Here is a 19,181-nt window from a genome sequence, read left to right on the forward strand (position 1 = left end):
TGAAGTCATTCAGTCATGTCCGATTCTGACTCCATTGACTATAGCCTGCCAGGTTCCTTCGTCTGTGGAATTTTCCAGGCAAGGATACTGGAGTGGGTTGCCATTTCCTTCTCCAGGGGATCTTCCCGACCCAGGGATAGAACCCGGGTCTCCTGCATTGTAGGCAGATGCTTTACTATCTGAGCCACCAGGGAAGCCCATGGACAAATGATAGAGAACTTATTAAATTAATAGGTTAATTAGGTAGGTTAATTAAGTAGGTCTTAATTCCAGGTCCTGGTTCAAAAAAAGTCTTGAATATGTTGGGGGAGTTACAATGTATGAGGTGGAAAAATTCTTGAAAACAATTGGACATTTTTTCTCTTGAGTCTTGATGGTGGGCTGCACAATGATGGCTTCTGGTGGAGTAGGGGTGGGCAGGTGAAGGATCTGGCAAAGGTCAAATGTTAAACCCATATGAGGTCATGAGCAGGTTTCTCAGGGCTGCTCATTCTACACTTTTTCTGGGATACTAGTTACAAAAGCAGATTTTTTTTTTTCTTCCATATTTCAAAACAGTCACACAGCCTCCAGGAGATCAGGGTTTTTTACTGGCATGGCTTGGCTTTTAAAATAATGAAATCTGTTGTGAGACACATCTGAGGTTCTGAATTCTTTTTGGAAACAGGGCCCCAACCTTGCCAGTAAATATGAGCTTTTACTTAACGTCACAGTATGGTGTGGTCAGTGTTTTTTGATTATGAAGCAAGCTCTAAAAAATTAGAACTGAAGTGGTCTTCCTCTTTCTAAACTGTAGGTTATCTTTCACGGCATCTCATTGGAGAGGCGACCTTGAGGGCTAAAGTAAGTAGGTTACCCTCCGGTCTAACCAGCACAAGAACTGTCTGGTTACTGTGAGCGACACGAGCTGAGTGGGGTGGAGGGAAATGTGGGTGAGTTGCATTTTGAGATGTGGGTTGCTCTTTGTCACTCTGTCTCTTGCCATTGCTAAGCACAAGCAATCATCCTTTGCCGAAAGGTGTTACCCAAGGGGAACCCTGTCCCAAGCTGTCGATACTCTCTATGTCAAGGCAGCAAGCCTCAGAGCAACGATTCCAGTAAGTATTAGGCTCTGCTTAGAAATGAAGACCTAAGGGACATATGAAATTCTGGATACATCTTATTTCTCTTTGTTTTATTGTAGGAAGATCGCATAAAAAATATACGATTATTAAAAAAGAAAACAAAAAAGCTATTTATGGTAAGCCAGGGGTTGCTTTTCTTTCTCACATTTCTACTTGTTGCATGCTTTTCTCCTTGCATTTTAAATTTTTCCAGATGGTCATGAAGTAATAATCAGGGGGATATTTTAGTTTATTTTACAAAAGCTGCTCATGGTTTACCTTATGCAATTTTTTCCTATCTTATTTATAGAAAAACTGCAGATTCCAGGAACAACTTCTGTCCTTCTTCATGGAAGATGTTTTTGGTCAACTCCAATTACAAGTTTGCAAGGAAATGCACTTTGTGGAAGACTTTCATAGCCTCAGGCAGAAACTGAGCCGCTGTGTAAGTATGCACAGCAAATATGGCTTTGAGCCTAGACATCTACTTAGAAAATAGCATATTTTGTCTTCACCCCAAAGGGTGAGTAAAGGGATTTTCTAATTGTTGGCTTGTAGTCCAAATGGAGAATCCATCACCAGGGAAACAATATCAAATAATCCTGTGTAACTTGTCATCCACTATGTACTATTTCTTAAGGAATGACATGTAAAATAAGTTGAAGAGAGCTAAATGAACATGAGATGTGCCTCAGATCAATATTTAGTTTTTCAAATCAGTCTCTCTTTGTGCAAATCCCAACTAATTCATTCATTTAACAAATATTTCTGAAGCACCAATGATATGCCAAACACTTTTCTAGGATGTCATTGTTTTTCTTCTTTCCTTTATTTTTCCTTTCTCTCTCTCTTTTTCCTCTTTCTCTGTTGCTCACTTTCTCTTACCTCTTCTCTTTCTCTCCCATATTGATAAGTGCTTTTAGATAGACTTTTTCTTATTTATTTGTGTAAGTATAGAATTGTATCCTTTACAAGGCAAAGTCTCAATGAAAAGAAAATGATAAAAGAAGTGTGTCCTTCTTTGGTACCTAAATTATTTGATGCTGTGGTATGGTCACCATCACCCTAAGCAATAAAGTACTAATTAAGAAGGCAGAAGTGACAGTATTTCTAACACCCAAGATCAGTATAGAAAAACAAAATAAAGCAAAACAACCAAGCCAGGATCTGGGCAATATTAGTTGGCTTGCCTCTGTGAGAAGTGTTGAGTCTTTTCTGTGGCGTGGATTTTGTTCTAAGTATGCCGTCTCCAGTCTCCTGTGGTTGTGTTGGTAGGTGGTACAAAGTAGGGGGGTAGTGAAGGTTATTACAGTCCTTGGGTCGCCAGAAGGTAATGAGCTTTCTATCCTTGGGCATCAGGGTCATGAAACTTAAACTCTGGGCTGTTGGTAGCAGATTTTCAGTTTTAAAATACCAGGACATCTTTTTTCTTGTGGTCCATGAAAGTACACAGTAATCCAAATTCCAGCCTACAGTGCAGAGAATTTTTATAAGGGTAAGCTAGTCAGTAGGGTAAAACATACAAATTTATGTTCCCTTTGGTTAGTTTGTGTTTAAGTTATATCCTCCTTTGGGACTTGGGTTGCATTCAGTTCAGTTCAGTTGCTCAGTTGTGTCCGACTCTTTGTGACCCCATGGACTGCAGCACACCAGTCTTCCCTGTCCATCACCAACTCCCGGAGCCTACTCAAACTCATGTCCATCATGTTGTTGATGCCATCCAGCCATCTCATCCTCTGTCATCCCCTTCTCCTCTCACCTTCAATCTTTCCCAGCATCAGGGGCTTTTTAAATGAGTCAACTCTTTGCATGAGGTGGCCAAAGTATTGGAGTTTCAGCTTCAGCATCAGTCCTTCCAATGAATATTCAGGACTGATTCCTTTAGGATGGACTGGTTTGATCTCCTTGCAGTCCAAGGAACTCTCAAGAATCTTCTCCAACACCACAGTTCAAAAGCATCAATTCTTTGGCACTCAGCTTTCTTTATAGTCCAACTCTCATATCCATACTTGACTACTGGAAAAACCATAGCTTTGACTAGACAGACCTTTGTTGGCAAAGTAATGTCTCTGCTTTTTAATATGCTGTCTAGTTTGGTAATAGCTTTTCTTCCAAGGAGCAAGCATCTTTTAATTTCATGGCTGCAGTCACCATCTGCAATGATTTTGGAGCCCCCCAAAATAAAGTCAGCCACTGTTTCCATTGTTTCCCCATCTATTTGGCATGAAACGATGGGACCAGATGCCATGATCTTAGTTTTCTGAATGATGAATTTTAAGCCAACTTTTTGACTCTCTTCTTTCACTTTCATCAAGAGGCTCTTTAGTTCTTCACTTTCTGCCATAAGGGTGGTGTCATCTGCATATCTGAGGTTATTGATATTTCTCCCAGCAGTCTTGATTTCAGCTTGTGCTTCATCCAACCTGTCATTTCGCATGATGTACTCTGCATATAAGTTAAATAAGCTGCATTGTTCCCCAAAACTCTAATATTCCATTAAAATAATAAGGTACAGGTGAAGTTGCTCAGTCGTGTCCAACTTTTTGCGACCCCACAGACTGTGGCCTACCAGGCTCTTCCATCCGTGGGATTTTCCAGGCAAGAGTACTGGAGTGGGTTGCCATTTCCTTCTCCAGAGGATCTTCCCAACCCAGGGATCGAACCCGGGTCTCCTGCATTGTAGCCAGACGCTTTACCGTCTGAGCCACCACGAAACACAGAGCCATCCAATTTAATGTAATATTATTGTAAATGAAGTTTGTTAATGATGTTGAGGTACTAGAAATCCTTGTCTGATACAGTACAGTATATCTGGACACCTGGAACACCCAAAAGCCACGTTTGCTTTCAACATTGATTTTATTTCTTCAGTTCATATAGCTAGAGACCACATAATAGTTATAACCTAAACCGAGCAATATTTCAGACCAAAAACGTAGAAACCATAGAGCTATCTAGGAACTCTGATTTTCCTTGACTTGTTGTGGAAGAAGTCATTTCCTAAAGGGACCTTAATTTGTCAAGAGCTTTTCTTGAGAGACGGGCTACTGCAGAATGGGAGTATGCCGTCCTTCTCAGGCTGATCGTGGAGGCTTTCCAAGGCGGCTGGCTCCCCCTTGTGGCCAAATACGAGCACATCACCTAGCCAATCCTGCTTTTGCTGCTGCCGCTAAGTCGCTTCAGTCATATCCGATTCTGTGCGACCCCATAGACGGCAGCCCACCAGGCTCCCCCATCCCTGGGATTCTCTAGGCAAGAATACTGGAGTTGGTTGCCATTTCCTTCTCCAATGCATGAATGTAAAAAGTCAAAGTGAAGTCGCTCAGTCGTGTCCGACTCTTGGGAACCCTATTGACTGCAGCCTACCAGGCTCCTCCGTCCATGGGATTTTCCAGGCAAGAGTATTGGAGTGGGGTGCCATTGCCTTCTCCATCCTGAGGGCCACCTAATTCTGGTCTTTCCTTCTAATCTCCCCTCCCAGTACAACCCTTATTAGCTTTGGTTCATTTGGCTCATATGTGCTGGAGTAAACAAACCGCCTCCGTGAAACTCTAAAAAAGAAAGTCGAAAGATTAAGCTGAGCTTTAGAAAGTCGCCTCAGATATTGATTTAGGGAAATAAGTTTAATTTTAATAACAGGCTTGCATTTAGTTTTTCTGGCAATCACCATTTTTTCTTTTTGGCTACAGAAGCAAGTATGTGTAATATAAATCAACTGGGCATTTGCCTCTCTATGTGGAATTCTGAATCAGTGGATGGGGCAGAGTTTAGGAGGGAGAAGTTATAAAATGCGATGTGACATTTATTTACATATGATATTTTCTTTTCTTCTTTTTTGAACATTTGCTTTAATTTTGGGAAGATAGGCATGGGGGCAGCTTTCCTAAGCAGAGCAGCTGTGCCCTCCACCAGATGTGTGATTGTCACTTTGTTTCTTTTTTCCCCCTTCCTTCCAGGGACCTCAGGCTATCATTAATTCTTGAATATGCCAATGAATCAAAGCTTTGCAAGTTGCAGAAACTTTTCTCCCCCTTCTATGTGGCTCTGCTGGTTGCTTTAAAGCTCTCCTCTCTCTCTTACTGAATCTTGGGCAGACTTTCGAGGAATTGATTCTGAGACTAAATCCATGTCTTGGTCTGTAGAATCTGGAGTTAGAAAAAGAAAACCAGAAATAGCATTTATTATCCACTCCAGTCATCTCTTTTTTTATTGGATGCAGACATTCCTAGGTGTGGTGATTCTGACTGAAGAATGAATCTCTGGAAATATCTGTATAATATCCCTTATAGGAATCCAAAAAGAAATTATACAAATAAGCTTATTTTACAAAACAGAAACAGACTCACAGAGAGGGGAAAGAGTCGAGGGAAGGGAGGGATAGTTAGGGAGTTTGGGATCAACATGTACACACTGCTATATTTAAAATGGAAAACCAAAAAGGCTGCAGCAATTTACATTCTCACAAACATTGTAGAAGGATTCCTTTTTCTCCACATCCTCTCCAGCACTTAGTATTTGTAGACTTTTTGATGATGGTCATCTGACCAGTGTGAGGTGATACCTCATTATAGTTTTGATTTGCATGTCACTAATGATTAGTGATATTGAGCATCTTTGCACGTGCCTGTTGGCCACCTGTATGTCTGCAGGGGTGAGACTCCAGGCAAAATAAACAATGAAAAGAGCACTGCAATAATGTGCTTGGACCAAAGTGTGCACACTAGTGTCATAAGGGAGGACAAGGAAAGTCTGAGGAAGAGAGCAAGCAGCCTGGGATGAAAGTGGAAGTGTCTGGCTCTTTGACCCCATGTACTGTAGTCCGCCAGGCGCCTCTGTCCATGGAATTCTCCAGGCAAGAATACTGGAGTGGGTAGCCATTCCCTTCTGCAGGGATCAAACCCAGGTCTCCTGCATTGCAGGCAGATTCTTTATCATCTGAGCCATTAGGGAAGCCCAGACTGGGATGCGGAGAAGGTAATGGCACCCCACTCCAGTACTCTTGCCTGGAAAATCCCATGGACGGAGGAGCCTGGTAGGCTGCAGTCCATGGGGTCGCTAAGAGTCGGACACGACTAAGCGACTTCACTTTGACTTTTCACTTTCATGCATTGGAGAAGGAAATGGCAACCCATTCCAGTGTTCTTGCCTGGAGAATCCCAGGGACAGAGGAGCTGTCTATGGGGTCGCACAGAGTCGGACACGGCTGAAGCGACTTAGCTGCAGTAGCAGCAGCAGGATTTAAACTAAATGGTTTTACAGATGATCCCTAACTTACAATGGTGTGATTTTTGACTTTATAGAGGTACAAAAGGTATGTGTTTCCAGTTTTCCTGGGCTAGTGATTCCTGGCACAGTACTCTCTCTTGATATTGGACAGCAGCGGCAGCCCCAGCTCCCGGTCAGCCATGAGATCATGAGGGTAAACAACCAACTCACTCACCACCGCTCTGTACCCAGACGACGATGCTGTTTTTCACTTTCATTACAATATTGAATAAATTCTATGAGATATTCAACATTTCATCATGAAATAGGCTTGTGTTCGATGATTTTTCTCCATTGTAGGCCAATGTAAGTGTTCTGAACACGTTGAAGCTAGGCTAGACTAAGCTACGATGCTTGAAAAGTTAGGTATACTATGCATATTTTTAAGTCTTGAAGCATGTGCGATATTAGCTCCCTGACCAGAGATTGAACCCATACTCCGCATGTTGAAAGATAAAGTCTTAACCACTGGACTGCCAGGGGAGTCCCTTAAATGCATTTTTGACTTAAGATATTTTCAACTAACAATAGGTTTACCAGGACTTGAGACAATTATAAAATGAGGAAAATCTATATATGTGTCATATTCTTCAAAGTCTGACTTCTTCTACCCAGTATAATTACTTTGAGATTCATTCATGTTATTGAATGTATCAATTACTTCTCCCTTTTTCATTGCCAGTTAGCATTGCACTGTAATGATATACCACACTTTATCTATTCATCTATTGATGGCTATTTATTTTTTCCAGTTTTTCATTATCACAGATAAAGCTGCTAAGAATATTTATATACTTCCCCAATGGCTCAGTCAGTAAAGGGGGTTCAATCCCTGGGTGGGAAAGATCCCCTCGAGAAGGAAATGGCAATTCACTCCAGTAATCTTGCCTGGAGAAATGCCAGGCAAGTCTTTGTTTGGAGAGAGATTCGCACTTCTGCTGAGTAAACACTTGAGAGGTAGGAGTGGTAACCACCTAGGCTGGATCATAGGTTAGGTGTGTGTTTAATTATGCAATAGACAGCCAAGCTGTTTCCTAGAGTGGCTGGAGCTAAAATTGTTCAAAATCCTTGTTCTCATTTTTATGGTTAATGGCAGTGTTCTTCTGTGTTTTATTGTGAAGTGAAGTGAAGTGAAGTTGCTCAGTCGTGTCCGACTGTTTGTGACTCCATGGACTGTATGTAGCCCACCAGGCTCCTCCGTGCATGGGATTTTCCAGGCAAGAGTACTGGAGCAGGTTGCCATTTCCTTCTCCAGAGGATCTTCCTGACCCAGGGATTGAACACAGATCTCCCGCATTGTAGGCAGACGCTTTAACCTCTGAGCCACCAGGGGAATTGTGTTTTATTGCGGATAGTTTCTATTGCTATATCTTCAAGTTTACAAAATTTACAAATCTTTTAGTCTGTAATATCTAACCTACTTTAGTCCCATTTGTTACTAGAAGTCTGAATTTGTTCAATATTTTCCCTTTCCTACTTCACATGATCCATCTTTCCTTTAGCTTCTAGAATGTACTATATGACCTCTATTTCTGTTATCAGTCTATGATAATTATTGTTTAGATCTATTAATTCATAAAACATTGCAAAATAATGCTTTTAAAATTCTATTCCTTCATTTATAAATAGGGATAATTATGTAAAGAAATCTCCCCCTAACTAATTGTTTGGCTGTCCTGAGGACCTTATCATATAAGAACGTCAGAATAAACATGTAATTCTGGTTCTTACCTGTTTTAAATATTGTGATTTTCTAGATAGTGTGCAATTTTATTTACTGTCAACTGTTTATGCAAATATATGAGATATTTTTAAAAGTTACCAAATGATGACATATTTTTAATTAAAACCTGTCATTTCATTTGCTCCAATAATTTAATCTGTACTGTTAAAAAGAAACATGTAATTCTTTTTCTTTATTTATCAGTTTTCAATATAAGGATTGATTTTCTAATATTCTTTCAAGGTGATCAATGAGTTGTTATTTTCTCTTAGCTTCATTATTACCTCCTGGACAAAAATTTTTTTTCATTTTTGAGAAGTCTTTCTGGTTCTTTAAAGTTTAGGGTTTCTCTATAAATCCACCGAGACTGGCATCTTCTTGAGCCATTCTTAAGACACGACACTACAACAGTTTTCATGACAGACTCCAATGTCTGGAATCCCAGCAGCACTACATTTGAATGTCATCTTATTGTTTCTGAGAACATTCTAGGTATTTTGCAGCACCTAGTAAAATATTATACATTTAATAAGTCTGATTAATAATTCAGGTGGCATAATTGTTTAAAGAAAAAAAGCAAAGGATAACACAAATATCTTTATTTTTAATCTTTGTTTTTAATCTTTGTTAGCCCTGAAAAGTGAAAGTGAAAGTTGAAGTCTTTCAGTTGTGTCCGACTCTTTTCGATCCCATGGTATTTGTCTAAATGATATTTGGAAAGTGCCTCTTTGTAAAAAGATGTTTTAAAGATTCTTATAGAAAAACTCTCAGACTTGAAAGTTGCTTAGTTGAATTCATAGGATAATTTGCCTAACTGCTAGTTCTCAAAGTTGAAACTGGAAAAAAAGTACATTAGTTTCAAGATTTCATCATCTACTTTAATTAATATTTTGAGAGTCTAAATAATAATTGGTAATTAGAGAGCTCTGTTTCTTTACATTAATTGTATGTGATTAATTTTTAAGTTTGGTAAGTCTTGTTAAATAGAATATTTGTATCTCTAATTCTTGTAGAAAGTTTGAAAAGTAATTTGTATCATCAGCTGCAACTAGCTTATCAAGTTGTGAAGCATTTCCAATTATTTATGTTTGCAATTTTGAATATTTTAAAAATAATAATTGGCTGAACTGATAAAAACTGAAGCAGGAAGTAAGACTAATCCTGGTTTATTCTTTCATTGACTATAAAGTCCTAAACTTGTCTTTAACAATACCAATAATCTCATCATGTGGTTTTTGGAAGAATTAAATAAGATACTATGTCAAAGTGCCTAATACGTAGTAGTTCTGTAAAATTGTTCATATCTTTCTTTACTGTTTTCCATACTTAGAACACTAATTTTCTTTCAATTGCATTTTCTCAACAATTTCCAAAGGAGAGATTCTCTTAAACAATCAAATACCTTTTTAGTGCCTGAAGTTAGTGTTTTACTTATAGTGTTACTTTAAGTGAAAGATAAAGAGATCATTTATAAGTCATCAGTTTTAACTTTTCTAAATATATTTTCTAATTATATTATAGAACTTATTTTCTGTCAAAGTTATTCCTTAGTTGTGCTGTGCTAAATCCATTAAATCGTATACGACTCTGTGCGACCCTATAGACTGTAGCCCGCCAGGCTCCTCTGTCCATGGGATTCTCCAGGCAAGAACACTGAAGTGGGTTGTCATGCCCTCCTCCAGGGGATCTTCCCAACCCAGGGATTGAACCCGCATCTCTTACGGTCTCCTGTGTTGGCAGGCGGGTTCCTTAACACTAGTGCCACCTGGGAAGCCTCATAAAAGACTATAGTACATGCTCCTAGAGGACTATAGTATAGTAAAACTCTTTTTGTAGGAAGAATTTGAGGTCATTATTTGTAACAGTACAGGGTGAGAGACTATGACAGGTACAGCTGTCCACTCCCTGGCCAAGCTATTTCATTTCCTCAGAGTTATCAGCGAAGAGGGATTATTCATTTTTGTTTTAGTGTATATAATACACAATACATATTTTCATGATTTTTCAAACACGTTGTGGATATTGGGGATTCAGATTTAAGGATTACATTTATTTTTTCATCAAATTGTTTTAAACAGAGCTCACTAATGCCCAGTATATACTTCAGACTACTATTAATATTAAACCAGTGGGCTTTGTGAACTCCAAAGCTCTAAGCTGATGCTTGCATTTCATTCATTGATTCATTCATTAAACAAGCCCTGAGTATCTAGTGTTGCTGAACACTATTCCAGATGCTGGAAATTCACCAAAAATTGATAGATAATATCTCTTTCTGTACAGAACTCTTTTGAGAATGCTCTCAGTCAGTTTCAGCAACTCTCAGATTTTGATAGGTGCCATGAAGGGAGCAAACAAGAGGATGCTGAGGGTTGGAGGTTGGGGGCCATATCACAGGTAACAATCTGAGACCAGAAGGGTATCTGAATGATCACTGCTGGACTTCCGTGGTCCAGTGCTTAAAACTCCGCAGTGCCAATGCAGGGAGCACAGGTTCGATCCCTGGTTAGGGAACTAGGATCCCACGTGCTGCCAGGGATTCAGGTTCAAGGATTACATCTATTTTTTCCACATGTGGGCCATCCCACATGTGGCCCCCAAAATAATAACAATAATAACAAATTAAATAAATAAATAATCTCTGTTCTCTCCAACCTTCGAGCATCGGGCTTCCTCTGCCTACTCATCCATTCTTTCTGTTTCTTCCACTCCATTTTAGTCACCCTTCAAGATGCAACTCTCTTGTTTTTTCCTTCTGGAAGCCTTCTGGGATTCCTCAGTTGGATGGCCTCTGATGTGTCCCCAGAACGGGTTTTTGTTTTTAAATCACAGTATTCATCATGTAGTATTGTGATTTTCCTTCGCTGTCTCTGACAGTTATGAGCCATTGCTTGTGCCCCAAGGCGGTTTTCAGCATTTAGGGGCACTTTTATAAATTAAGTAAAATCAATGCTATGTGGTCAGACACACGATTAAATGCCTAGCGTATAGTAAGTATGCAGTAAATATCCATTGACTTAATGGTGAATGATTAGGCTGTTGCCTTGTGTTTGCTATTCTGTGACTATCACACACACATTATTTTTTTGTTTTTGAGCCAATCCCTGGTTATTCCAGCCCTACTAATACATTGCCTCTTGTCCAGATCATGACTGCTTTGCCTGAGTCTGTCAAATCACGCAGCCATTCTTAGAACAAAACTGCTGCCCTTTGGTTTTGCATGCTGTTTTCTGCAAATGGAACTATACCTTGAAATATAAGATAAAGGGAATCATTGTTTTGTAAATTCCTCCTTCCAAGCAAAGAAATCTGAATTAGCAGTGAAATCAGGCTATCCTACTGGGTCTATAGGCATATTTATAACAGTGAGGAAAATGAAAACCTCTTGCATTTACTAGGGGTCATTTATAGTAAATGGATCTCAAGGCACCAGAATGAATCCCATAAACCTACAGAGCTCTAGAGGAAACACTGCCGCTATTAAGTGATGGGTTTTTATTTTTTGCCAAACCTTGTTTTTCTCCTCTTCTACTCTCTTTGTTCTTCTTAGGGTAGCATGTGCCTTAGATGGAATGAAGTCAGAAACCTTTCTTGTAATTCCTGCCTTATTTATGGGAGGCCCTGTAGGCCCAAGCTGTCTGGGGAGAGGGCCTCATCATTAAGGAATGCCTTGCTGCTGCTACTGCTGCTAAGTCGCTTCTGTCCTACTGCCCGACTCTAGCGACCCCACAGACGGTAGCCCACCAGGCTTCCCCGTCCCTGGGATTCTCCAGGCAAGAACACTGGAGTGGGTTACCATTTCCTTCTCCAATGCATGAAAGTGAAAAGTGAAAGTGAAGTTGCTCAGTCATGTCTCCTCTAGCGACCCCATGGACTGCAGCCTACCAGGCTCCTCCGTCCATGGGATTTTCTAGGCAAAAGTACTGGAGTGGGGTGCCATTGCCTTCTCTGAAGGAATGCCTTAATGACATTTAATTTCTGTAATGTCCAGAATTTGGTTGGCTTCTTTGGTCTCACATTTTCAGTGTTAAATCTTTTTTTTTTTAAATATTTATTTATTTTTGGCTGTGCTGAGTCTTCATTACTGCACGGGTTTTTCTCTAGTTGTGGCCAGTGGGGGCTACTCTCTAGTTGCAGAGCACAGGTTTTTCATTGCAGTGGCTTCTCTTGTTGCAGAGCAAGGGCTGTAGGGTGTGCGTGCTTCAGTGGTTGCGGTTCCTGGGCTCTAGAGCACAGGGCTCAGTAGTTGTGGTTCCCAGGATCTAGAGCACAGGGCTCAGTAGTTATGGCTCATGGGCTTAGTTGCTCTGTGGCATGTGGATCTTCCTGGATGAGAGATCAAACCCTTGTTTCCTGCATTGGCAGGTGGATTCTAGCGTTAAAATTTTAAATCCGGACACAGGCATATTTGATATTGTGCCCTATGACTTGCTTATTCAGTTCCTTGTGACTGTTCTTTGCATCTAAGAACTTTGGATATATTGGAATTGGCAAGTATTGATTATCCTCATGAACTCCTCTCTTCCAGTTGCAATGTTTGGGCCAACTACATTTATACTAGATAATTTCTGACTGGACAGATTTAGCATCTAGCCAAATTCTCCATTTAAAAAGTGATAGGCAGTCTTCTCTATAATAATTATTTCCAGAACTACTCTCCTGGCTGGAACTAGACACGGTATTTCTAGAATTTACTTTTGCAGTTCCAATCTGGAAAACAAATGAACAAAGGGAGCAAAACACACACACACAAATAGACACACACAGAGTTTTTCGTCTTTTGTTTGTTATCACACTGTGCATTTTCAGGTTGAAGTCTCCCTGTCTCTGTGTGTCTTTCTCTGTCAATTAGCTTAGGCTTTTAGAGGCATTCCCAGTATTTCCCCTAGGATAATACAGAGTAGAGATCTTTGACGGAGAAGGCAATGGCACCCCACTCCAGCACTCTTGCTTGGAAAATCCCATGGGCGGAGGAGCCTGGTGGGCTGCAGTCCATGGGATTGCTAAGAGTCAGATACAACTGAGCGACTTCCGTTTCACTTTTCACTTTCATGCATTGGAGAAGGAAATGGCAACCCACTCCAGTGTTCTTGCCTAGAGAATCCCAGGGACGGGGGAGCCTGGTGGGCTGCCGTCTCTGGGGTCACACAGAGTTGGACACGACTGAAGCGACTTAGCAGCAGCAGAAATCTTTGAACTAATCTTTCTTTGGAACTGGATATTTAAGATTTTCAACAGGAGAATGGCTTGGCTGGAATATCTTTTCCAAGTTATGCAGGTTTTTTAATCTAAAAAAATAGTATAGTAGTGCATATATAGTGTAGAAATAGTGTAATATAGTGGCTTTTAAATACATACTCTGGAGTCAAAATACCTGGGTTTGGATCTCAGCTCTTCCACTTATTAATACTATGTGAACATTGACAGAATGTTAACTTCAATGCTTGGTTTTTCTAACCTGTAAAATGAGAGTGATAATAGTACCTACCTCATAAGGTTGTTTTGAGGACTGAATGAGTTAATATAACCAAAGCCTTCATATTAGTGCCTGACACAGAATGCTAACAAAATGCTAATAAAACTATTATTTTTATCTAACAATCTTCACATGGAGGGAAATTGGGATAAAGAAGAACTGCTGGATTTTTATCTTCTATTATTGATCTTGTATTTGTTGATTTTCCCATCTATCACTATCTATTTGCTACCTCTATTTTGCTCATTAGTATGAGTCTGGCACATGATCTGACAATTAGTAGGCACTTCATGAATGCTTGTTTAACGAAGGAATGAATTCTTTCTGACTGTATACTCTGATTCTGGCTACCACTGCCCTGGATCGGTTCCACATTGTCTTGGCCTCACAGGATCTGGTGTGGGAGGAAACATCCTCTAAATTGATGGCTCTTATCACAGGGAGGTTCAGCTCTTGTGCTTGTGAGTCCTGCAGATGGAACCTTCACATTCTGTGTGCAGCTCTTCCATGCCTCATCACAAAAGCCTCTTTCACAGGAAGAATTTCTACCTTCCTATGCAAGGTCTTCCCTATGGGACTCTGTGGGAGAAAACAGATGAGGAAAGGAAGATGGAGAATTTCTTCCCCATGACTCCTAAGTGATTCTCGTGCTCATATTTGAAAACTCACCTCCTCAAAGGAGACCAGCATTTCCCAATCTCTCCACCCCAAGTCAGGCTACAAGCTGTCTTCTCAAGACACTAGCTTACTCTTCTTTATAATTTAGAAACTAATATTCATTTCCTGGTGCTTTCTCCTGGGAATCAACATCAATATTTAAAACAGCCAGGGCGATTTTTCAAAAAGTAAAATTTTTTTCTCATCATTCCCACATCTCTTGTGTTTCTAGCATCTCTCTTGCTCCAGCCATGGTTTCTTTAGGTTTCTGGAAGGCATAGTCTTTCTCGCCTCAGGACATTTGTACACCTTTCACTCAGGTTCCCTGAATTATTCCACCTGTGTATCCTTTCCAAATCCCTCTTTTCTTTCTTCACTTCCCCATATACCTGCTGCCTCCCCCCTTTTCAGACCTTAATTTAAGTGTCATTCCCCAAAAGAACCTTCTATGACCATCCACTTGAAAGAGGGTCATTTCTGTAAATCCCTATCATACAGTCATGCATTATAAACACAGCTTTAGTTGCAGTTTGTAAATTTTCATTTTTCTTTTTTTTTTTTAAATATATCATTATTCTCCCTCATGAAACTGTAAACTCTGTTAGGACAGAGGACAAGTATTATTTATTTGCCAGAGTATTTCATGCCCACAATGTGCTCAAAAAATTGTTGGTTGAGTGGGTGGAAGAGTGAATACTAGTCCTTCTTCAGCAATATTTCTGTATTTACTGCTAATTTCTTAGATTTCCTGTGCTTCATCAGCTAGAGAGATGAAATCCATTACTAGGATGAAAAGAACATTTTATGAGGTTAGTATACCAAATTCATGTCTTTGAGTACTTTTTTTAAAGATATGAAATATTTCTGCTTCTAATATTTCTACTTTATCTGCAGATTGGAAAGAAAGGAATCTACAAAGCCATAAGTGAACTGGATATTCTTCTTTCGTGGATTAAACAATTCTTGGAAAGTATTAAGTAATTCAAGGATCCAAGTAGATTGATTTGATTATTATTTTGAAATATAATAAGCACAGCCAGAGATCAATTTACAGCAGTGTATTTCCTTTTAAATATTTTGTACATAGTACTAACAGCAAGTTACGACTAGAGGAATTTAATGCAATAGCATTTTGGAGATAAGTTTATTATCTTATCTTATTAATTATTATTAATATGCACATTTTCTGTATTTTCAAAGAATGCTTTCATCTTGAATATGTTTTCTCATTCCCAAGTGCACTGTATGAGTTTAATCTAAAAGTGTATAACCAGAATTAAATCATGTAATATTTGCTCAAAGAAAATGACAGATTTCTGGGATACAATATAGTGAGACTTACATAGATGCCATGTATATAATTATTGTCTACTTAAGGAGTAAGCATAGCATAGCGTAGGGCTTGATGATAATTAATTATGCCCAGTGTGAACTTAGCCCCTAGCAGATTTTGATTTTAATGAAATAAGTTGTGTTTCTTTGTCCTGGATGTCCTTTCTAAGACAGTATGCTAGAATTTCATTCAGTATAATGGGTAACTATCAGATCAGATCAAATGGTTGCACATGTAAACTAACTGCTTGGAATGGTTTACTAGATACACTTTTAACAGGTAACTCAAGCTACATAGACTACAAGGAACTAATTGGAAATGATGCTAAAGCTTGATTATGTTCCTTCAAGGTGCCATGTAATTAAGAATGTTATTAAAGGCCAAATAGAAGTCTGAATGCAGTTCAGATTCTACCACAGGAAACTTGCCATACTATCTAAAAACCTTACCCATACAGCAGCCCTTCAGTTGAATGAGTCATACAGCCTGAGTATTGTTTTGCATCAAACAATACTGCTTCAGCATAGTAATCATGGGCAGTTTCAGAGAGCAATTCGTGTGATGGCTAATTCACTTTCACAAAGCATCCATTCTATCTCTGCTGCACACAGACAACTCCAGGACTTGGTGTTTTGTGATACGAATAGACAGGGTGTCTCGAAGGCCTTTTTGGTTTTCATCCTTGGCATCTCTTCTCTTGTTTTCCCGCCATCCAGTCTTTTCAATCACATAGTCATTTATCTATCCACTGGGGACTCCCTTCTCTTTCATATTCCAAAATTATCCCTTTGTTTCTTGCCCCTTCTCCTTTCTGTCTTCCCCATCAACGCCCCCGGCCCTATGTCTTATCCCACTGGGGACCTCATTATTAGACAAGTCCACAGGCAGGGAAAGGTGTGGTGAGTGGAGGGGTTTGGGGTGGGGAGCCTGGGTACTCTGCTTTCCTTTCGTGCTGTTGACTTAGGGCTTCCCAGGGCAGGCTTTGAGGCCATCAGTAACGCGGCAGCCTTCCTTGTTGAGAAATATTTGGAAGAGCTGGCATCTTGGGGGTCAGGAATCTTTCCCCTGGCTTTCCCATGGACCCAAGAGCAAGTGGTGAACCATCCATGGCCTCTCATTGCCTCACTTTCAGGGCCTCAGTGTTTTCCAGGAACGGGCACCCTCAGAGCTGAATTTGTGCTGTGCTTCCACAGAGCTGGGAGCTGCCCGTCTTGGTTACCATTCTTAGGCTGTTTCATTACTTTGGAACTCCAGGTATTAGAGGGGACGTGACATAGTCACATTTGCCAATCAGACAACTTTAGGTCCTTTGGGATAAAATTTCACCTATGTTCTAATACTTTGGAGTAATTGAATTCAAAGTTGTTTTTAAATTACTTTTAATTGGAGGATAATTGCTTTACAATGTCATGTCAGTTTCTGCTGTACAACGACGTGAATCAGCCACAAGTAGACATATGTCCCTTCCCTGCTGATGAATTTGATGTTTTTGTTTCTTGAATTCTTTGGTTTGCCTAGAACAGTTAAAAAGCTGCTAAATTCAGAAGCACTGTAGGATTTTAAACATCATCCCTGAACAAGAAAGCAATATCCTTGTGCTGGTGTCTAATCACAAACTTTTTTTCAAATACCAAAGGGAAAAGCATGTTTTTAGTGTGTTTGAATAAAGACTAGTATTTTGAAAAGGCAGTTAAGCAGAGAGGAGCTGGTGTCCTGGTGCACAGGGAGGAAACTATATTGGGTGCGTCACTGTGGGCTCAGGGCAAAAGTTTCCCTCTGATTACAGGTCCCACTCTAGACTTTACCAGAACCAGTGATGGTTGCATACTGGGAAGTAGCTGCATACCCCAAATGCCCACAGGATGCTCTAGAATCCCCAAGCAATTTAGCATTCCTAGGGGAAGATTCCTTCTGGCAGATCCCTCCTGGATCACACCTAGGAGACTACATTTCCTATTAAAATGTTTTGTCTGGCAGCATATAATTAGAGCTAAGGGTTTGACTCTGCTCTTAGCACAGGGAGAACAGAAAGAGCCTGAGTACTACCCCATTGCCTGGAGTGGTAAAAACAAGCATTCAGTGAGACCAAGAGATCTGATTTGTCCCAACTTCCTTCAAGTCTCTGCGTGCATCCTCCGAGGGCCATCCATCCAAAGCATCATCCCCCCACCCCTCACTTTTCTCTAAACCACTTCTCTCTCACTCATGTGCTTGGTTTGACTTGTTTACTTACTGACTCTCCACCATGTCAGAATACAGGCTCTATGGGGGCAGGACCTTTATCTGTTCTGCTCCCTGGAGGGTCTCCAGCACCCCGAACGGGGTCTAAATGCAGGGCACTACATTAGCACAAGGTGAATGCATGAACTCTTGAGAGAGTGGACCGAGGCCTGCGCCCTGCTTCTCTCAGGAGGTGTGGCTAATGTCAGGTCAATTCACTTCCTGGGCCTGCGTTTCTGGATGAATCCTGACTGAAATTAGCTACCATGCGTGATCGACTGAGGTCTTCCTTTACTCCAGATACACACCTTCAAAGGACCTCACACACTCTGTTCTCTTCCCTGATCTGTCCCCAATACCACCCTCAAGCCCTGCTCTGCCTGCTTCATTTCTCCTAATCCTTTAAGGTTTCATTCAGGTATCATCCTGCCATTAATGGTTTCATACACTTTTTACTTCTTCACAGAACCTGTCTTAATTATAATTCCTCTGAGATTTAGTATCTGTTTCTCCCACTAGACTGTCCCTCTCTGATTCGCTGCAGTTCTATCCAGATGCTTTTAAAAGGTAAGTGCCGGATATATATTTGTTGAGTGAATAAGTGAATAAAGTAGTAAATTGGAGCAGATACCTTCCAAGGTTTCTTTCAGCTCTGGCATATCTGCTGTCAGGATCGTCACTGGTTGGTATGAAATTTGAAGCCTGTGATAGAACAGTGCTTCTCTACCTGAGTCCTCTAAGAGCATCTGTGTTATTATTTACATCAACAAGGAATTGAAATTAACATACTTTTTTACTCGCCCCAACTCAGAGGTGGCTGTAAATAAACATATGACTTTTAACACAGGTCATTAAACTTAAACAAAGATAGTCTCAACTAAAACATGCTCATTTGTGTACCTTGTAGAATCATCTTCCTAACCCCAGGGGGAGCGTGTCTCAGACACTGGGAAACACTGCATTTTAATGAATTTCCACTGCCTCATTCTGGTCCAACTTAGAAAAATAGTTGGAAATTCGAACATGATCATTTTGACCTACCCACAGAGACCAGTTTAGAAAAAGCCAAGCCGCGATGTTTAGGTTTCAAGCTGGTTTCAGAGCTCCTGTCATTGTTTCCAGAGACGGAGGTACGAAAGCACACTCACCCAGTCAGTCATTCCACTGGGCTGATGACTGTGGCTCCCCACGAGGGATGCTAGAAGGTGGTACAGCCCTGGTCCTGCCCCGGTCGACCTTCAGGGAGCACAGTCTCTGTCCAGGTAGCTGTGGTCTACACGGCTTCCGGAGAGGGAAGCTATGGGAGTCACTGTTAGGGAGGTTCTGGAGAGGTCAGATGTGAACACAGTGCCGGGAACAAAAAGTGAAAGCTCTGTCAGGCTGAGTAGAAGGAGCGGCAGAAAC

The 19,181-nt window shown here is 40.5% G+C and overlaps 1 protein-coding gene across 1 annotated transcript; it reads left to right on the forward strand.

Annotated features, from left to right (window-relative positions):
* Nucleotides 1-903: 903 nt before the first annotated feature.
* Nucleotides 904-15,658, forward strand: IL26 (interleukin 26). The gene is made up of 5 exons (XM_010841567.1): nucleotides 904-1,097; nucleotides 1,184-1,240; nucleotides 1,414-1,548; nucleotides 14,968-15,033; nucleotides 15,119-15,658. The coding sequence occupies exons 1-5, from the start codon at nucleotides 927-929 to the stop codon at nucleotides 15,203-15,205; spliced, it is 516 nt and encodes a 171-aa protein (XP_010839869.1). The 5' UTR covers nucleotides 904-926; the 3' UTR covers nucleotides 15,206-15,658.
* The last annotated feature ends 3,523 nt before the right edge of the window (nucleotides 15,659-19,181 follow it).

This window comes from Bison bison, unplaced genomic scaffold (assembly GCF_000754665.1).
Source record: "Bison bison bison isolate TAMUID 2011002044 unplaced genomic scaffold, Bison_UMD1.0 scf7180017864163, whole genome shotgun sequence".
Classification (NCBI taxonomy): Eukaryota; Metazoa; Chordata; class Mammalia; order Artiodactyla; family Bovidae; genus Bison; species Bison bison.